The sequence below is a fragment of the Rhinolophus sinicus genome, linkage group LG15, assembly GCF_036562045.2.
Source record: "Rhinolophus sinicus isolate RSC01 linkage group LG15, ASM3656204v1, whole genome shotgun sequence".
Lineage (NCBI taxonomy): Eukaryota > Metazoa > Chordata > Mammalia > Chiroptera > Rhinolophidae > Rhinolophus > Rhinolophus sinicus.
The window spans coordinates 19,078,338-19,099,181 of record NC_133764.1 but is presented as its reverse complement, the minus strand read 5'-3'; the positions used below and the strand labels follow the sequence as shown (position 1 = coordinate 19,099,181).

Here is a 20,844-nt window from a genome sequence, read left to right as displayed (position 1 = left end):
GCATGAAACAAATCCCATACATATGCTTAAAGAAAAGGAAAAAAAAATCACGAAATTCAACAAAAGCAAAAGATGACTGGAATGGAATGAAGGTTGGTCCTGGCCCCAGCCCTGCCTCTGTCAACAGGGAACACACTCGTCCCCAGATCCCTCCTCTTCACCCTCTACCTCGTCTTTTCTCTGTGTACACCCCTCCATGCCTTCCCCAACATGCCCACACTTTCCCTTTTACACTAGAGTTACTGAAGAAAACAAACTTCAGGGGGGAAAAATAAAGACTGTACATGTTTATATATATTTGGATTAAGGAAACGAATCACAAGCCATATAAACTGAGACACACTGGAAAACTCAAAGTACCACATCTACTCCCGGCCACCTGGAACAAAAGATGGTATTAAAAATCCAGAGCGTGAATTCCCATGTGTGTCACGAGGATGGAAGACGAAGGTTTCTCTGTAACGTCCCCAACTGTGTCTCCCACCGGCATAGCATTTGCTCCTCCTGGCTGAGAAACGAACACAGGTGTGTTTCTAAAAGTTGGAAAGCAGGGGGCCTCGCTACCCAGCCAAGCGGAGCCGAGCCCAGAGCTCCGGGTCTGAACAGCTAAACCCGAGGCCTGCCGTCACCAGGCCATGGGGAGAACTGGGATTGGTGAGCAAGGCCCATTCCAGCCCACAGAAGCTGTGAGGCAGTCCATCCTCGCTTCTCTTTTCCAATGTAACCAAGGGAAGGAAATGGATGGGGATGTCAGCGTGCTACTCCCTGAACGTCCTGCCTTTGGCTGCCCTAAGCCAACATGTGCCTTAGACCCCACCACGTCCCCCAGTCCCCTTCCCCTCTCCTTCCTTTCACACCCAAATCAGTGCTGCTTATTTTTTCATTGTCTTAAAAACAAAATAAAAACAGAATGGGAGAGGTAGGTAAGCAGGGGTGGGAAAGCATACAGGGAACTCGCAGAAGGAAGGTCGCCCCGCGCTAGCAAGCCCAAATCCTTGGGACACACTGCACAAGCATCACAGGGGCTGCCAGCTGGGGAGGGGGCTGCTGAGGGCCCCTTCCTCCTCTCTCTGCTAGAGCACCTGGGCTTGAAAAGTTGGCCAAACAGGTTGGCAAGGACACAGCTGTTGGGCATTCTAACTCCTGGAAAAGATCATAATTTTGCTCCCAGTCCTGGGTGTAATGGGGTGGGGTGAAAGAGCCTGTCTCCCTAGACTATTTCTTAATCCTCATCCCTAGAGGTAGAATCATTTTATCCAGTATCTGAAACACAAACTTCCAGTTCTTGTTATTACAGTAACTCCTGATAGCAGACCCTGTCTGCTCCCACCTCCAGGACACTCTGCCCCCAGTGAAGGGGCCACAAAGTGCATGGACAGCTAACCGCGCAGATGTCACCCAGCCATGGCCCCACGCTCACCCCGTGCTGTGTGCACAGCCTCCCCACGTCCACATCAGTCATTACATGGCTGCCAGAGGTACATTTACAGTATGCGCGTGAGGCCCGGCCGGGGCTGCATCTTCAGGCAGAGTCTGCCCCTTGGTCCCAGGGTCCCGAGGCTGCTCTGCAGCCAGCCCCCTCATCTCAGTGTTTGATCTCCAGGATGGAGGGGTTGTGGTCCAGGATGGCGAGAATGATCTTGTCCATGTACTGCCGCAGCCGGAAGTTGATCTCCTCCTGCTCCTTGAGGGCCTCCATGAGCTGATGGGAGAGACCGGTCAGAGGCCGGCGTGAGCCAGGGCTCAGGCAGAGCCCAGGTGCCCAGGCGCACAGTGAGCTGGTGCCTGAGGACAGAGGTCAGGAGACCCTGGGCAAGGCAGCCCCAAGACCAACCTCAGCACCCGGATGGGAAGACACAGGTCTGAGGACCAGCTCAGCTCACCCCTAAGAAGTGTGAACTATGCAGATGCCCAGGCCCCACCCCCAGAGATTCTGATTTAACTGGAAGAGTCCAGGTGTGGGTAAGTTTTTGGTAAAGGTTGAGAACATTGGCCAAAGGCATTTATAATCAAGACTGACATCCCAAGTCCCAGGGCCCTAGGACTTAGAAGGCTGCCAATTGTTTCCTCTGCCTGGAATGCCCCCCTCATAACCCCCAGCACTGCCACTGCCCCTCTCTATGTCACCTCCTTTAGGATGTCACTGTCCCTGGGCTGGAGACTGCTGCCTGGCTCACCTGGGAGTTCCTGGGGGCCAGGGGTCAGCTTAGCTGTGTCCCAAGCATAGGGTAAGGGATTGAATGATGGTCTTAGATTCATGTTAAAATGCAACTTGGGCTATTTTGGAGGTCTGATCTTTTATACCCACCGCCTGGTGGGCCAGAAAGAGCGGACTTTGGCGTTCGAGGCCGGGGTCCCTCTCCTTCTACAGAGAGGTGATCTTATGTCCTGGCCTCTCAATCTGTAACATGGAAGTGTTCAAACAGCCTCGGAGTTGTCCGAAGATTAAGTGAAGACATTTTGCCAGCAGGTGGTCAAGAAATGCTGGTGTCCTTCCCCTCTTGGCTTGGGGGAGGGGAGTTACAGCCTCCCCTGGAAGTTGATGCAATCAACTGGCCATTTTGGCACATTTCTGACTAAGACTCAAACCCCACTCTGCTCCCAAACCCGAGCTCCTCCCACCACATGCAGGAAGTCAGAACTGATTTAATCCTGCTCGTAGACACCTCCCTTCGCAGCTCTGCCCTGTCACTTAGGGTAGCTGCAGATGGGGACTCTCAGGGACCAGGCCCGGGTTTGCTTTTCCTGCTCTGGGTAGCCCAGGGCTCACCACTGAGGCAGATAGGGGGTAGGGGACAGGATTCAGAGGAGGGCCAGGCCCCGAAGTGAGGGCGAGTGGGCACATTACCTCATCGCGCGAGGCTGTGTCTATTTCCGCAGCCAGAGACTGAGCTTTGGTCTGGGTGGCAAAGAGATTCTTTGCTTCGTAGAGGCTGAGGCTCAAGATCTGTCCATTCAGGTCGTCGTTCTGATCCCGCAGCTTATGATTCTCCTGAGAGGAAGGACAAAGGCAACCTCAGCTCGCAGCAGCACACGGAACCCACCAGGACCCACATGTCTGCGTCCGCTGTCTCCTGACTCCCGCCAGTATCCTCCCATCAGGTGTGTGTCATCTACCAGGACACCCATGGATGATGTGGCCTCTGCCAGGCTTTGCGGGGGAGAAGGTGGGGTCCTGGGAGGTCATGGGGTTCTGAGGAGTCACAGCCCTGCTTGGGGGAGCCACGTTGCCAGGCAGAGGCATAGCTCCGGGCCACCCCTGCTTCCTCCCTGGGGATGAGTACGCTAGGAGAGCTCCTGAGGTGCTGTGTGGGGACACTGCCCACCCGGTGGCTCCGCCCACACTGGCCCTTCATGACAAAAGGTGCTGCTTTGGGCTGTCTGGGCTGGCAGGTCGGCTCATCTCCTTGGCTCCTCCTGCAGCCGGGCTCAGGAATCCTGCCCCGTGGAAGTTCTTTCCAGGAACGTCCTTCTCCCAAGCACAGCTGCCCATGGTGCCCTGCCCAGACCCCATTTACCAGCCCCATGCTCTGGCTTTTGCCAAAAGGCTCTGGACTGCTCATACTTGGGAACGTGGCACCCCCGCATGGATGTGGAGAAGAGCTGGGTTTTAGGAGAGTTATGAGGGTGAACCCTGCACTTCTGCCTCTGGTGTAACTTACACTGCAGTCTCCCACTCTCCAGGGTCGGGCTGAGCATGGTGGGGCTTCAGCAACCGTCACTCCCTCACTTGGTCCCTGCCCTTCCTGATCCTCCTTCCCTCACCCGACTGGTCTCCAGTTACGGGAGTGCTCCCAGGAACCATTCAAAATGGAACCTTGGGCTCAGGGTCTGTTTCTGGGAGACCCCAACACAGCGAGGCACTCATTTGTGGCTGGGTGGAGTCTCATTCTGCACCCCACATGCCCAGAAGAATGGTGTCTATTTCTTTTTATGGGTGCTAAGGGAAGAGCCTGGGATCTCCATCAGCTAGAGCCTAGAGGTAACCTGCCTTGCCTGAGCTGTGAGATGGGGACGAATAGCCCTGACCACCACGTTGTCGAATGGAGCAGACGGGAGTGTGTGTGGGAAGCTGGTACTACAGCTGTCAGACCCTTACAGGAGACCTGCCCGGCGGGGAGCCTTAGACCCCTGACCCCACCAGACAGAGGCTCCCAGGGCCCCACCTGCTTCAGCCGCTTGACCTCATGCTCCAGCTCCACCTCGCGGGCCCTGGCATTGAACTCGCCTAGGCCAGAGGACGAGCCACGGCCCCTGCCTGGCCGCTCACAGTCCAGCTTGTACATCTGCAGGTGCTCCAGCTCCTTCCGCAAGTCCTCGATGAGCTGCGTGGGAGAGAGGCCAGTCGGTAGGAGGAGAGGTGCAGGAGGGAACCCAGGCGCCCTCTGGCCGGGAACCCACCTCCTGTGTCGCCTCCCGCTCCTTTTGGAACTCAAGGCGGTTCTGCCGCAGCTTGTCCATCATGCGCTTGTACAGGTCCATCTCATCCTTGAGACGCAGGCTGGTGTCCTCCAGCCGGTCGGACATGCGCTGCCGCTCCTGTAGCCAGGGAGACCAGGTCAGTGGGGAAGAGCTCCCAGAGGGGTCACTATACCCCAGAGACTTTGCTGAGGCAGTGTCAGCGACCGTGACAAATGGGCAATCAGACCAGCCCCCTAGACAGAGCCACAGCTTAAAGAAATGGCCATATCCCCTAGGATTCTAGAAACATAGCTAGAAAAATCTCAGGCCTCTGAAGTCCTTCAGTGATGCCAGATGAAACTTGGATAGAAAGTGGCAGCCCAACCAGAAGCCAACCTTTCTCTTTTTTATTATTTCCCCCCCATTATATAAGGAAATATATCCACTGCAGAAAATTTGGAAAATCAGAAATCTAGGAAGACTATTACTCATATTTTGTTGCCTTTTTTTCCCCCATAGGGCAATTTTATTAGAATTTCAGAAACTAGAAACTAAAGCCTCTGACGACCAACACTGCTTCTCTGTGGATTAGGCTCAAGATCCAAGCCTGAGAGACGCCCGGCCCCACTGCTCACCTCATCCAGTTTCTCTGTCTGCGATTTGAGCCGAGTCACTGTCGTTCTAAGCTCCGTGTTTTCTTCCTCTAATTGCTGCACCCTGGGGAAAGAAGGACAAAAATGTCAGAAATGGAGCTCATCTTACAATGTGACAATCCTCTGCTCCCCGGAGGAGGAAAGACACCAGAAAGCAAGAGAGAGAGCGAATAATCAGTCCAAATGATAACGTAGCCCTGAGTTTCCCGGCATCCACGGCAAAACGGTAGACACTGAATTATCATCCTTATTTTTCTTGAGGAAAGGAAACACTCATATGTGAACAAGAACGTAAGATTCTTTTTGCATGTATCCTTAGGACTTGAAACAACACAAGGGGCGTGTTTTTCTCCTAATGGAGATTAAGTCTTCCTGTGGCTGTGACAGGGCCCTCCTGCTAGAATATGCAATTTACAGGCAACCACCGTATTTGTTTTCCATTCTTCCCCCAGAATCTCACCCAGGGCCCTTGCCTCTGCGTGCCCACTATAGCTGCCTCCGGCATCCACAGGCATTGGTTCCAACAGTCACAATCTTCTATGCTAGCATTCACAAGGGACTGTCCTACTGTGACTCCGTGAGAAGACAGAGTCCAGGTGCCCAGGTCGGTTTTAAATGACCTGAGCAGAGGGACAGGTGAGCTGGGCTGTCAGTGGCACCAGAACTGTGCAGGGTCATTTCTGACACCCATTCCTCTCCTTCCCACTGTCACCTCCTCCTTCCTGGAGAGATGGTTTCCTGGTCTCTGCTGCCCTCTGGGCTCCCCAGGAGAGGCTCCCAGGCCAGGCAGACAGGAATTCAGACACACGCTCTGACGAGGCCACCTCAGGGGGGACCTAAAATGGTGGAGGATGTGAGGAACAGAGCAAACTGCGTGATTCTGGGAGCCTTGTCTGCATATTCTATGTGAACAGTACCCTTTGGAGCTGTGCAAGGGGCACGGGTTAGGAGACAGTTCCCAAGAGGGCTGGCTTTCTGTGCTTTGGCTTTTGGCCTGTAGTCACCCAGATACCCTCTCTCAGGCCAGCGGACCTGACCAGCTGTCAGGAGCAGACAGAGAGCAGTGATGCTTAATGAGGTTATCAGCCTCCAGAAACATGCATGACAGCAGCTTCTAGAACCTGAGTACAAACATAAATGCACCCTGGTTGATAAAGTTAACAAAGTGGGTCTCAGGCACAGGGGAGCTGAGAAGTCTCCTTGCCAAAGTTAGAGGGGCACCAAGTACACAAGTTCCCCTTGGTCCAAGCATCTGCAGCCAGACATGAGGTGTAAGGTGAGAGCCCACGTCCCATCCCAGCCTGCACCCCAGGCTGGGCCTAGCAGACTCCGAAAGGGCTCAGCTCAGACACTGGGGGCCTGATGGGGACTGAGGAGTGTGGGAGCAGCCATCCTCTCTGCCAGGGGCCCAGGTGGCCTCCGGGCCTGGGTCAGCCGTGAGGGCAGCCCTGGGACATCATCACAGCCCTCACCTGTGTGCAGTGTTCTGCTGTGCATCCTCAGCTTACACACCTTCACAGTCACTCTGTGGGTCAGGCAGGGAGGGATGAGAGATGGGGAAACTGAGGCCCAAGGAAATGACATAGTATGTTCAAGTTCATGGAGCTGATGGGTGACCAACCCAGAATCCCAGGTCAATATTCCTCTCCCTGCCTGCCTCAGATTCTAACATCTACACCAGAGGCCCAGCAGCCCTTAAAATGGCCCAGCTTTTCCATTTACCTTGACCCATGGGGCCCAGGATCAGTGGAGAATCTGACAGCAGGGGGAGCTCCAAGCCTGGACATGAGTCCCAGCCCAGGGATCAGGGCAAGACTACTGGTTTTTGTCTTTGTTTTTTAACCCCTTCTCTTGTTGATAGACATGTGTGTCGTTTCCCGTTTTACCTGATGTGAACAATGCTACTGTGAACATTCTTTTACATGTTCCTAGAGAACATGTCCATGTGTTCAGGTATTGAAAGCAGAACCGTTAGGACACAAGGCTTTCCCTCTGGTTCAGTTTTCCCATCTATAACATGGGGACAGCAGCGCCTATCCCAGGAGCATGAGGTTGTGTCGGAGGGCGGAAGGCTCTGTGGAAAGGTGCTGGTCCCCAGCACAGGGGCGACCCTGGCAGCGCCCACCTCGTGTGCAGCAGCTCGATCTCGGTGCTCTTCTCCCTCTCCAGCTTGCCGTAGGTCTCACGGTGGCGCCGGGCCTCCTCCTCTAGGGCCTGCTCAGCCGTGGTCTCCTGGTCCTTCACCATCTCCTCCAGCTCGTGCACCCTGAGGAGAGGGGCATGGGCTCCAGTCCAGCACAAGCTCTCATGGCCTGTGTCCTCTCATCCTGACCCAGGCGCGGCCACGGGGAGTCCGGGACCCTGAGACCCTGAGTTACTAATGTCCCTATTGCGGAAGGTGGCGGTGTGTCTGTCAGGCCTGGGAGCCAGCAGTTTGGTTGACGTATGAATTACAGACACCGTGGCACCTAAGGAGAGCCCTGCACGCCACAGAGAAGGCCTGAGAGTGGGTCCAGACGGGAGTGAGGCTGTACCCAAGAAGGTGGAACTCCCAGGGTAGGCACGGAGAGGGACAGCAAGCCTCACTTGGGCTGCATGAAACAGGTCTCACCTCTGTGCTCTCTCCCTTCCTGGCCAGTACCCCTCTGATCAAGAATTCAGCTACTGGGGGGCACCTTGACTCCTGGCTAGCGGCTCTCAGCATGCCTGACCCGGGAAAGGGCTGGGCTCCACTGTGGCTGTTATAATCCCACTACCGTGGTGTAGGTGGTACACCAGTGTGGGGCACGTTTCACTGCCCCTCCGTGAGGCTGACCTTCTGGGGGGTATGGCCCATCTCTGGGCCTTACAGTGCTGAGGATCACACCCTGGGTGGGTATCAGGTTACCAACTTTCAGGCCATCCTGCAGGCAGCAACCACACTCGCTATGCACTACCTTCCTGCAGTCAGCATCGGGGGGTGCCATGTCCAGTGGGCCTGCATCCGGAGGAGGGTGCAGCGCTGCTCGGACTCTCCCACCAGCAGCAGACGTGAGCCCCCGACTCACATCAGCCTCTCCCTCTGCAGAGCTTTTCCCCAGGAAGGGAGGTCAGGCTCCATCAATGCAGCAGAGAGACATGAGAGTAGACCCCAACTCCTGCCTTAGACCTGCCCTAGTGGGGCAGGCTCCCATCTGTCTCCTTGTCCCTAAAGACCTGTCCTCCTGGCTGCCCTGCATGGGCAGAGCCATGTAGCAAGGGGCTGATGTGTCACAGACCCTCAGAGCTGGGAGGATATTGGGGCTTCTCTTGGGGGCCTCGTTCACAGGGACAACCCTCTGTTCCCCAGTCACAGCCAAGGCCCCGACCCTGACCTGTGTACCAGCTGGGTGTTCTCCTGCTTCAGCTTGCTCTTCAGGTCCCCATTTGTCAGGCTGTCATTCTCCAGTTCTGTCACCTTCTTTTCTAGGAAGCTTACCTACAATAGGGAGGCATAGGTGGAGGAGTTCCCAGGACTGAGAACCTAGAAACCACGGGACTGATGGCCAGGTCCTCCAATCGACTGCATATGAACAACAGTCATGTTTGGTGGTGGTGAGGATGGGGGTGGGGGTGGATGTGCCCATGTGATCAGGGCCACCTACCCCCAACTCGCGGGCAGAGACAGGGTTTCTCAAGTCCCCAGAGAACATCCCGGGGTGTTCCCTGCTACCTCCTGGGAGCATGCTCACATGAAGCCCCTCCTCTACCCACCCAGGGCTCACCTTCTCTGTGATGTCATTGTCACAGGAGTCAATGCTGTCCCGGAATAGGTCCTCTGTGCTGCCATTACTGCTGCTAAAGTTGCTGCTGTGCAGAAGCTGCCTGCAGGGGAGCAGGGAAGCACATCGGCTGCAGACCCCTCCTGAGACTGGGGTCCAGACTCAGGCCATAGGCTGGGTAAGCACTCAGTACCCCGGGTGGGGGGTGGTGCCAGGAACCCTTTCTAAGGAGGCTGCCCCCACCCAGCTGGGGGAGAAGAGCTGCCTGACCTCTGAGCCCCTGGCAGGCATGGCCAATCCATTGCAGCTCTTTCCTGCTGCTTCAGAACCCTTTTCATACTGGGGTTCCAGCCCGTAGCTACCAAGTGACCAGAGCTGGTGGCTGAGCCTCCACCCCTTCCAGCTGGAAAACCGCCCAGTGAAGGAAGCCTGGCTCCACACTCCTGGCAGAAGGTCTGGCCTCTCGAGGCCACCCAGTAGGACTCAGTGCCTTCTGCCAGGCCAGCTCCTGCTATAGCTCGGGGGACCCTGCAGGAGGGCAAAGGGAGGAAGATCCACTCAGACTGTGCCGGGCAGTGGGTTGGTGGGTGGGAGTGGTAACTCCTGCCTGAGGCAAAACCCACCTGCCACTCCCCTGGGGCTCCCACTTCCCACTCCCTGATAGGCGGCAGCCAAGGTCTTCACCAAAAGGCTGTCTCCCTCCAGGTCCTGGGCCAGAGCCTGGGCACTTGCTGGCAGCTCCCAGAGCCTTGGGTGTGGACCTGGGGCCAGTTTATAGAGCCAGAGCGGGATCCTGGCAGTCCCAGGAAGTGAGCTGTGCAGGGTTTAACCTGGAGCAGGTGACCACGCCCTCACCTCTGCCAGCAGGAAGCCCAGGGTTTCTGTTGGTACAGCTGCCAGCTCCAGAGCGCGGGGCAGGGCACTGACAGCTGTGAGGTGTGCTATGTGTCTCAGGACCTCCCTGGTGTGCCCATCTGAGGACGAGGCAGCTGAGGGTTTAGAGAGGCCAACCGCTGCCAGAAGGGACACGGAGTGGGACAGAAAGGAGGCTGGTCCTTCTTTTGCAGAATGTGTCTCCTCTGGCTGTTCTGCCTGCCCTGCCCTGGCAAGCCTCGTTCCCCCCACTCACTAAGCCACACGCAGGGCACCAGCTGGGTCTGGACTGCTGCAATGGAGCTGGCCACCCTGGCAGCAGGAATAGTTAAGGAGGAATAGCATTTACCCCAGACTTCCCTGAGGGGGGGCCTTACCGTCCGAAGGCTGTGCTCGAGATCTTTCGGTTGGGGCTACAGAGAAAGAGAGAGAGAGGGGAGAAACGGTTACTGGACAGCAGAGGTCTAGCCCACTCCTTACCCTGTCCTGCCTGCAAGATACCAAAGTGTGGGGCAAGCCTTTTTCCCACCCACTGAAGGGAATTCACTAATTAGCTTGGTCCTAAGAAGCAGCATCCTGATTTTCCTGTTGCAAAAAAAAGAAAAAAGAAAAAAGCAGGCCCCTGAGGATCAACCTCATCCTGAGCGTGCTCTCACGTGCCAAGACACACGGGGCTACCTTGCTTGCTGATTCCCCTCCGGCCCCACCCTGGCCACTGCCCCCATGCTGGGCCCAGGGCCTCACCTGTTGGCCTTCAGGTTTTTCAGTCGGGCTTCCAAGTCATTCAGCAGGTTGATTTTCTTGCAGCACTGAGAGCAGTAAACATCCAGCAATTCACTGTTGTACGTATGTCGCATTTTCCTAGGTGTCTGCCCCGCACTGATTCATGAGAAAAGAGGAAATCACTTTTTTAACTGCTGTCTGGTCTGATGCCCATCCCACCCTGCTGAGCTTACTTTTACTGGATTCCCCAATACCTGGGTACCTTGTGTGTGTTGTGTATGTTTGGGGGTGGGAGCTAGGGAGTGGAAATATGGTGTCAGATCTACCCTTCTCCAAACTCTCAAAGAGAAGAAGCCAGTGAGTTGTAGCCATTTCACAGATAAGGGAACTGAGCACTAATGTCAGAGTAAGTATCGCCTCAGGCGTGTCCAAAGGTATCACAGGAGGCCACCTGGAAGGACCCTTCAACACTGAGGTTCTAGGAAGCAAGACAATAAAGACACCCCCCGCCATCCCCACTTCCCCCACCCCACTCCCACCCGGTCTGCAGCCTCCCAGGTTGGTTAATTCTATCTCTTCCCCAAGAAGGAAGGAGGAAGGAGGAATTCTATAACTCCAATCAGGGTGCAAAGGCAGCACCCCCAAACCCTAGGAACAGAACCCACGTAGCTCAGGACTCTGCCTGCCAACGCCCCCGGGGATGAGGTTGGGTTGGTTCTGCCACTTTTCCTGGACTCCAAATACCATTCCAAACCAAGAGGCCACCTGGAAGACACCGAAGACCCCAGGTCCGAGTAGACGTTGGTCCTGGTCTCATCGTCGGGGCAGGGGCTGCTGGGGGCACAGTCCACGTCATCCCCCTCCCCGTAGTCTTCAAACTGCTCCTCGTTGCTGATGAGCGAGGTGGTGGAGTGTGTGGACAGGTCTGATGTCGTCATGGATGGAGTGTGGACCAGGGACCTGAGTGTTAGAGATGGGCCGGTCGTTAGCAAGGCTACAGCCTAGGGTGGGGACACTGACCAGTCCCTACCAGGAGGTCCACTGGTGCTACAGGTATCAGGAGACTGATTAAGTACGTACCTTGTGACCTGGTCAGTACACTTTGGGGGACCTTTCCCTAAGGGCAACATCTCACCATAGAAACTGCTTCTGCCTGCCTCAGAGATATTCAAACCACTGCCACTCGAACAGCAAACATTGCTTACAGCCTAAGGTTTACCGACAGCTACATTAAATTACACTCATTAAATTATAACGCACATTAGCAAATTAAAGTATGGACTATCAAATCATTGGTGAAAGGTTTATAAAAATAGTGGAATAGTGTGGAAAAAGTAACATAAATTAAAGTTAGATATAAAATTCTAGAAACAGTAAGACTGAGCATGTAAAAGATCTATATAGATTAAGAAAAAGTAGGAAATAAAAATATTTGCGTGGTTTGGGTTTGGGTGATGGGCCTACGCGTAAAGTTAGTTATTGCCCCTCCAGTCTCCCTTTCCCTAGCTTTTTCAAGTTGTGTTGAGCTGGCGTGTACTCCTTTAATAATGAAGTTTCAAAATAAATAACAACGAGCTACTAGGTCAGACGCTTCTTCCAGTTTATTGAGGGGATTTCTAGTCCAAACAAGCCTGGCTCCAAAGAACACGGGTCAGAGACCCTGAGCCTCTCATGGGTGACCCACGGGGTGGCCAGTGCCAGTATCAGGGCTGGCTGAGCCCTGTCTACACCTAAGAACAAAGAGAAGTACAACTTATCACCTGTCAAGATATATCTTCCCGTTAGTCATTATGCAGTAATTCCTGGGTGTTGTGACTCATAAATTAGGGTTTCATCAACCTACTGAACCTCCACACGCAATGATGGGAACCCTGAAAGTAGTATATAATGGGTGATGGCAGTGATTCTCAAACTGTGCCCTGGAGGAACCCCAGGTTCTATCAAAAAATCAGTGTTAATGATGGGGTGCTAAAGAGCAAGTCTCCCAGGAGCTCCACCCACATTTAATTAATTAATTGATTAATGTGCTTATGTATTTATCTGCCTGGCCTCGGGTTCCTTAGCACCTCGGGTTGAATTAATCATACTCCTCACTTCTTTCTCCTGTTAATTTTACTAAAACTCTTGGCTCCTGCTGCTGGCTGCCTCCTGGGAATCGATGGGTCCCAGAAATCAGTGGGGACAATCAAGTGGCAGATGATTATCCGACAGGCCAACAGGTCTGTTGTCAGAGACCCTTCGTCCTGGGGTTGGTTGGTCCCACGTGCAGCTGAGGGACCTCTCCCAGGAAGCATGTGGGCTAAACAGCTCCACAGGGCCCACCTTGAATTCCCAGAGCCCCGAGTTTGAGAACGTCTGCACTGAGAAAAGTGTATTAGGTTGAATCATGTGAAATTGCCTTTTGTCAAAGGTTGAAAATGATTAAAAATTGACAGTTGCATATGGTTCAACCGATACTAGACCCCCTCTCCTGCCTCGCCAAGTCTCTGGGTTGGACATGACCATCACCTTTTCCTGACCCATGGGCCTGCCAACTCCCAGTTGTCACGGCCTCCTCTGCAGTGGCGGTGCCCTCTGCCCATCACCCCACATACACTGTCATCCCTCCAGAGGCTGAGTGAGGGCTGGGAGGACAGGGACACCCTCTGCTGACACCACCAAAAAAAGGACACTGCCCCACTGGGAAGTCACTAGGCCTTACTATTGTTTTCAAATAACATTTCTGATTATGAGAACCCATGAGCAATAAATAAAATATAGAATATACAGCAGAGTAGATGGGAGGTAATTAAAGCGATCAATAATCCTACCAGCCTGAAATAACTGCGAATGTGCTAGAATAATTTTTCCCAGGCATTGCCTATTGGATAGGGGTGTGTGTGTGTGTGTGTGTGTGTGTGTACACATATGTATGTGTGTATATAGTATATACATACACAGTATATTTTAAACAAAAACTAAGATCATACCTAATTGACATCTTTGTAGCCTGACTTTTAAAAACTAATTGAGATCATATAATATATCCCATATCATTAAATAGTCGATTAAAACTTGACTTTGCACGGCTGCCTAAAATTCCAGAACCAGCCCTACTGTTAAGCATTTAGGTTGCTTGGAATTTGTTGCTATTTGGAACACCCAGGGAACTCATGCCTGTGATGCAAACCCTGAGTGCATCTCCTGTCTACTTCCGGGAGCTCTCTTCCAAGAACTGTATCTCTGGGCCCACGGGCTACAGGTGGCGTTCCAGACGGTTTTCACTCACTTGTCCTCTGGCAGGAACAGGCCCCTGAGGCCCCCGTCCTTCTCCTCAGCGGGACTCCCGACTGACCCCTCCAGGCTCTGGGTGCTCTCCATGGGGCTGTCCATGTCTGACTCTGCGGGGCCCTCGGGCGGGGCCAACGTCATAGCCTCCTCCTCATCCTCAGGAAAGAAGCCAGGCTCCCTGGGGAGGAGCTCACCATCAGCAAAGGTGGAACCTGGCACCTTGCTGCCCTGGGAAAGACAGAGGGGGACAGAATGAGTGAGGTTGGCTCCCCGGGGCTCAGTATTCCTCATCGGATGGCAAGGACGAGGGCAGGGATAGGACGAATTGGGATGCAGGGACCCTGAGACCCCGACTATGAGAATGCCTGCCAGGTGATTCATCTCGGGGGCCTCTCACACAGGCCGCGTCACGAGAACTCAGTGAGGAGTCGGAACCCCGAGGGACAACTGTCCATGGAGAAGGGCCGCAGCCAGGCCAGCCACATGGTTCAAGGTACCTAGGCAGCTTGGCAGGGTCCCCATCAAAAGTCTGCAGAGGTTACTGGTGGAAGTTTAGAGGCAAAAAAACAAAAAAAAAGTCTTCAGAGGAAGCCTTCCTGGCGATGGGGTTCAGGTCACAGCCACAATGAACGGCCACCTAGGACAATGACCCTGACCTAGCAGAGTTTGCTGCAACATGAGACAGGGACATCTGCAAAGCATGACATGGATCTACCTTCCACGACTCTGGACATATCCGGTACCCTCGGGACCTTAATTCTCTCTGTAAATTGGGAATGGCAATGAAATCTTACAGGATCACGGTGTCACAGTAGGACCTGAATGAATAAGTCCTGGCCACAGAACGTGATGTCAGCCTGGGCGGAACAGTCTGCCTTGGCCTTGCCACAGCCATGCAGGGAAGCAAGAACACCAGGTGTTTTTTTCTTTTTTCCCCTTCTTCCTCCTCCCCCAATCCCACTCCGGTTCAAGCCGTTGTTTCTCAGTCTAGTTGTGTAGGACACAGCTCCCTGGCCCATGCTGGTATTATGAGCCTTGAGCTCCCTCTGGCTGAGGCAGTCAGTCGCCAGTCATTGGACGGCTGCTCACGGCCGCTGACACTGGCCACTGGCTGCTCATGTCGGCACATGGTAGCCCACGGCAGCACACAGCAGCCCAGCTCCATGAAGAGCCGTTGTTCACAATCACAATCTTAGCTGAAGAGGTTGCAGCTCACTGGCCCACGTAGAAATAGAACCGGTGACCTCGGCATTAGGAGCATGGCGCTCAACCACCTGAGCCACCGGGCTGGCCCTACACCAGGTCTTTTAACTCTGAGCTTTGGGCTGGTCCCCAGTGCCTAGCACACTGCCCAGCACAACATCAGTGTGTGATAAAGATTTGCCTGAATCGCTTGCTAAAATCTTCCAGGAGGGGGGTGATTTATTCAGAGTTTACTCTAGTCTGAGGGACAGCTTTCTACAAACCATTTCTTGGGGCTTCTTCATCTCTGAGGCGGTATGTACCTCCCAGGTGGCACTGCTTCTACCTGCTCCCATCTGAGATGTCAACCTGTTCGCAAGGTTCCTGGATGTGCTCCTTGGCTAGGGCTGGCTGAGCCCCCCACTAAAGGTGCTTCCTCCAGCCCCAGAACTGTAAGAAGGGTAACAGTAACAAGGGCTGTGGAAAGCCTTCGGGCATCTCAGACAAGATCAGGGACCAGGGACATCTGAGAAAGGAGGCCAGTGACAGGCTTGGCTGATCCCACCCAGATGTGTGCAGCCAGTGGTGAGCAGGGAGGCCTCCAGGAGGTCCATCCCCACCAAGACATCCTGGGCTAAGAAGAGACGGTGATTAATGAGCTCGGCCCCTGCCAGTGTCACGATTCCGGCTGAGAAGCAGATGGATCAATAAAGTCGGGATCAGGCTGCCAGGCCTCCCTGACTGTGGCGGCCGAGGGGCTGTGTAATTAAAATCACCCTTGGTGCTCACATAGACCTTTCCACCTGGATGTCACTAATGCAGTCCCACATGGCTCCCAACCTTATCAGATCTTGTACCCTAAGGCAGCTCTTCGTCTGCAAGCCCAAAGCTGTATCCCAAAGGGAAACCAACATTTACTAAGCGACACAAGGTTCAGAGACCACACTGAGAGCTGATGTATTATCCAATTTGGGCTTCGTGACAACTCTTGAGGGCAGCGATTCTTATCCCCATTTTACTAACGAAGACGTGTCAAGTTCGGAGAGTCACCTGCCAGAAGTCCTCTGGCCTGCCTCTGAAGCTGTCATCTGCCCTTGGCCACTACAGGCGTGGTTCCCTTGATCACTGATGCAACCCATGCTTCATGGATTGTCAAACCTCATGGTGACAATGAAGAAAACACATATCATAGGGACATATTACTAATTATGAAGCCCACGCACCCCCACTCCACATGCTGACCATTTCCCATCCCCAGCAGGAAACTCTTTGCGGACACCCAAGGAGAAAGAAGGCAGGAGGGAGACAGCCTTCCGAGGAGAGCCGGGGTTCCCGGAGGAGGAACGCACATGCTCTATTCCTTTGCCCGCAAGCTTTTCACCTTCCCAGGCCCACGGGCAGGGGAAAGTTAGCGCTGCAAGGAATCCCTGCTTTGTGGCTTACATTAGTGCTCAGCCACTTTGCGAATGGGCATTTCTTCACCACCCTGTGAGTTGGGTCTCCATCTCCTCTCTGTATAAGTGAAGTGACTTGCCTGGAGCCCTGTGGGAGGTAGTGCAGGGCAGGTCTGGGACTGGACAATGAGTCACCAGTGCCCACACGCTCCCTGCAGCACCACGTCAGCAGGGGTCCCGAGGAGGCTGCTGCCCGCTGTGCTCCCAGAAGGCAGGCAGGTTGCCAAGGGCAGACCAGCATTGTGCTAAGTGTCCAGCGTGGCCTCTAGACCACTCATGTTTGCCTCACTGGACACCAAGAGATGGAGGCTGAGTTTCTGCTGGGCATTTTGCCCTGAGTCTCCCAACTCATGGTACGCAGGTTGGACCAATGGCCCCCTCTCACTTGACTTCCAACAGCTACATACCCAACTCCTGGCAGGCGGCCCAAGGCCCAGACCGGGGTGGAAAGAGTGGCCTCAGAATGGCTTCTCTCAGCCACAGGTGGAGCAGTAGAAAGGATCAGATGCCCCCACAGGGGTCCCTCCTGCCTAACAAGGCCACCAACCACCTCCTCAGGCATATTTTTACCCTCTGACTGAGCGGAGTCCACATCTGCCTGGGCTGGCACACTTGACAAAGCGTCCCGTCTGTCTCTCACACACACCCCCATTCATCTCTCACAACGGCCCCCGCAAAGCTCTGGGAGGTGTACACAGCAGAGATTAAGGATTCATTGTCTCCATCTGACACATGGAAGATGGGGCACCAAGTGGGCAGGGGCTGCCCTGGAACTTCCCAGCTACAGAGGGCGGTGCCGCGCCCTGAAGCCAGGCGCCCCCACCGGGCCCCTCACCTAGTCTCTCTCTCTCTCTCTCTCTCTCTCTCTCTCTCTCAACATGCCAGCTTTTTCTCTTCAAATTAGCTGCTCCCTACATTAACACCTTTCCATGCAACTCACAACTGTTTGCCCAAGGCAAGTGGTAACTTTAATTATAACTTCAAAACCGTTTCCCCCTCAATTCAGCTATAAGAAAATGAACGGTACACCTCGGTTAGCCTGGGACAGTACTGCTTTGGCATTTGTCCTGGACGAGAGTGGCCCTGTCACCTGTGTTCCTCCCTGAGGGCCTCGGTCCTGGCCCAGCTCCCATTCCCCTGGACCCTCCGGGAAAGCCCTTGGGTGCAGCACTGGACCTGAAAGGGGTGCTGCTGGGGTTGGGAGACAGCCTGCTCCGATGTCAACACCTCAGGCAGGGAGGCAAAGCAGGGGTAGCTGCTGGAAGGCACCTGTCAGTCCCACCCTGAGCCACTGTTCACTGGCTGGGAGAACCTAAAGCCACACTAGAAACCCTTCTGAGCCAGTTTCTTTCATGTTTTATAGATAAAGTTACAGAGAGAAAGGCAGAATTCATACACAATAAGAATATCATCCTCAGAGGGTTTCCCGGAGGCCTGGGAAGATGCTCAATCTGACAGCACAGGCTTCCCAAGCTGAGTTACCCTCCAGCCAGGCCCCCTGGACTGGTCAGGGCCCCCCGATATGTCATATGTGCTTTCCAGAAAGAGATCTTTGGGGAATGTGCAGGAACTAAAGATGAATCCGCCTGGGGGTGGTGAGGCAAATTCTACTGCAGCTGCAAGATTTCAGCGAGTTCCCAGACAAACCCAAGGCTGACTCCAGGCAGTGGGAACCGGGCTGTGGCAGCCCCTAGGATCGGTGGAGGTCCTTCCCACGAAAGCTGGGGGGTGGTGAGCAGGTAGAAGACGATGGTATCACACCACAAGGCACCTCATGCTTGTCGGCCTTTCTATGCTGAGAACCCCGAGGCCCAGAGAGCTGCCCACTCGTCCAGGCCACAGGGTGTGCTCCTCTGGGTGCCCAGGGGAGCACCCAGGATGCCCAAGATGGCGTCCTGGACCTGAGGCCTGCTCTGGAGGGGTGGCAGGCTTAGGAGAGTGGGGAATGGATTTTCACAGAACGGATGTGTCTGTTTTAGGGAGGCCTGTAGGGAAGGGACAGTATCCTCCGCAGGCAGCACGCCTACCCCTAGGACTCTCCCCTGGGACCCAGAGCCAGCCCTGGGCACAGAGCTCCGTGTCCCTGGAGGCACAGGGCTAGCCGCTGTGGACCACTCAGGTGTGGGTGGCATATGTCCCAACCACTCCATGTCATCTCCTCCCACCCTGCTGAGGGGTCCCAGAAGTGAAGGGAGGTCACACAGGTGCCGTATTCCTTCACAAGCCCCAGGACACCTTTGCAAGGGCTGCTGGGTAAGGGCATGGCTCTGCAGCCTGGCAGACTGGGTTTTAGTACTGGCTGGCCCAGCCACTCACAAGCTGTGTGACCTTGGGCAGGTGATGTGTAAGCCCCTGACTCCTTACCTACAGAATGGAGACAGTCACCTCTACCTCAGAGGCTAATCTCAGGGCCACACATGACAAAATTCACAAGCATCAGAGGGTCAGGAGCTATGGGAATATTAAATCCTGATCCAGCCTTGTTAAGGGCTACGTGTTACAGAAGCTGAGCTGTCCTGGCTGGTCCTGGACAGACAGGAGGCCAGGAGGGACGCCCTCTTTAAGAGTCTGGGCCCCGGGAATTATCCAAGACCAGGAGGTTTCTGGAGAGTTCAGAGGCCCAAGGCTAAGGAAACAGGCCACAGCCAACTGCTCAGCTAACCATTCTGTCTCCAGCTGGGGCTGGATGGAGCTGGCCAGGCTGGACGTGGCAGCCTGCAGGCACACAGCCTGCCTGTGAGTCCCCTCTCCAGTCTCAAGAGCGGCGTTCACCTGCCAGCAGACTCCAGTCACCCCTTCCTCTGTAGGAAGTTGGCATGGGTTGAATTCAACGGCTGGTGAAAGGCCAAGTATCAGTACCGGGGGAGGAGGGTTGGAGTGAGGGGGGGCATCAAAGCCTCAAAGTGGCCAACAATGCCCCACTGTCCCCACTCTTGGCGGGGGTGCAGCGGGGCCCAGACACGACGATGTCAGTTGGTCCTCCCCTCACTGATTGGGCCCCAGAGGGACGATGCCGCCAAGTCACACACACCACTCCTCTGTATTTTCCTGGCAGCTAATGCACGGAGGACACGGACTCCAGGTGAACCCATGTCCACATGCCCTGGGGGCGGGGAAAAGACCCTCACGGGGTAACCATGGGGATTTCTACACCTGAGCCCCCAATGGTCAACGTTACAGGGAGCACACGGGAGGTGAGGACCCTAATATTAGCCAGTATTTGTGGAACCAAACTGCTCTGTGGAATGGGAAGCTGGGAAGAGCCCAACGCAATGGGTGACCCGAGGCCTGGGTGCCAATCCTGGCCTGGTCACCGGCTGGCTGTGTGACCTTGGATAAGCTGTTCCATTTCTGAGCCGCATCTAAAAACAGGGATGGAAATACCTACCCGGCAGGACTGCCATAGAGAATCTAGAACAATGTTGCATACCTCACAGATGCTGGAAACATGGCAGAGAGGGACAGAGTGGCATTAGGAGCAAATCCCAGCTCTACATGACACTTAGGAGCTCTGCGACCTGAGGTGCATTGAACTTCCCAGTGCCTCGGTTTCCCCATCTATGGAATGGAATTAACTATTAGGATGAAATGAGTTGGCACATGTTCTAAGCACACACAGAACGTGCTCAATAAACCTGAGCTATTACCGATCCAGCCCCCAGGACCCTGTCCTTCTGACCCGGTGGCACACTGGGCAAAGGTAGGCTGGGTTCTGCTTCTGGGAGCCAGACTTCACTGATTGCAAAGCCTTCCCTCCAAGCATGCCAGGTGCCTCTTTTCTGCCCACCAGGGTCTTCTTCTGCCCGCTCTCTTGGAAGGTCTCTTTGCCCATGAACGACACCCTTTCACAAATGTTGGGATGAGACGCTGCCTGGGTAAGGGTGTCGGGAGGTGCTGAGGTTCCTGCTCATCCACCCCCAGCCCTGGCAACGGCTCCACTCCCCAGGCAGTGACTCGGAGCCACAGAACAGCTCTGTGGGGATAAGGCTGGGTAAAAATAGCTTGGGCGGGCACATCTCAGCTTCCCTCGCAGCCAGGCACCAGCGGGCACACGTGGAACCCCACTGTAGGGAAGATATGTGGGGATGGGACACAAACCAAGCCTAGTCAGGGGAGAAGCCTGCCGCCTGGGAGAGGCTGAGCGGGCTTGGGGGCCAGGCAAGGGAGGAAATCCCTCACCGCGCTCCCAGCCGGGAAACAGCCCAGGAACAGAGACAGGCCTGGTTAGGGTCATGCTGGGTCTTCCCCATGGGTAGCAGAAGATTCAGTTTAAGGAGCTCACTTGTGTATGCCAATGTCCCCACGGCCACAGGGAGGGGATGGGGTTACATGGGCTGGGATCCTCTACATGCCACAGTGGCTTGGCCACTCTCATCATGCAAAGATGGTGGCGGCGGAGATTAGTAAGCAAGCCAGGCTGTGCCCAACTCGTTTGTGGCTACCAGCGCGTGCCCTGAAGCCAGGCCTTGCTCTGCAGGCGGGTAGCTGGTGCTCATCAGTGGCTGGTAAGAGATCCTGATTCAACAAGAGGGTTGCCCAGGTGCCATT

The 20,844-nt window shown here is 54.7% G+C and overlaps 1 protein-coding gene across 2 annotated transcripts in view; it reads right to left on the bottom strand.

The window, feature by feature from the left end:
* Positions 1–272: 272 nt before the first annotated feature.
* The window catches only part of RAB11FIP4 (RAB11 family interacting protein 4), a 95,707-nt gene continuing 75,135 nt past the window's right edge, over positions 273–20,844 (bottom strand). For both annotated transcript variants that reach the window (XM_074320770.1, XM_019750721.2), the window contains 12 exons: positions 13,659–13,888; positions 11,156–11,350; positions 10,412–10,546; positions 10,045–10,080; positions 8,798–8,897; positions 8,408–8,511; positions 7,180–7,320; positions 5,037–5,118; positions 4,402–4,539; positions 4,167–4,325; positions 2,849–2,992; positions 273–1,702 (listed from right to left, as the gene is read on the bottom strand). In XM_074320770.1, coding sequence (XP_074176871.1) covers positions 1,586–1,702; positions 2,849–2,992; positions 4,167–4,325; positions 4,402–4,539; positions 5,037–5,118; positions 7,180–7,320; positions 8,408–8,511; positions 8,798–8,897; positions 10,045–10,080; positions 10,412–10,546; positions 11,156–11,350; positions 13,659–13,888 — 1,581 coding nt within the window. In that variant the 3' untranslated portion in view covers positions 273–1,585. The remainder of the gene's footprint in view (positions 1,703–2,848; positions 2,993–4,166; positions 4,326–4,401; positions 4,540–5,036; positions 5,119–7,179; positions 7,321–8,407; positions 8,512–8,797; positions 8,898–10,044; positions 10,081–10,411; positions 10,547–11,155; positions 11,351–13,658; positions 13,889–20,844) is intronic.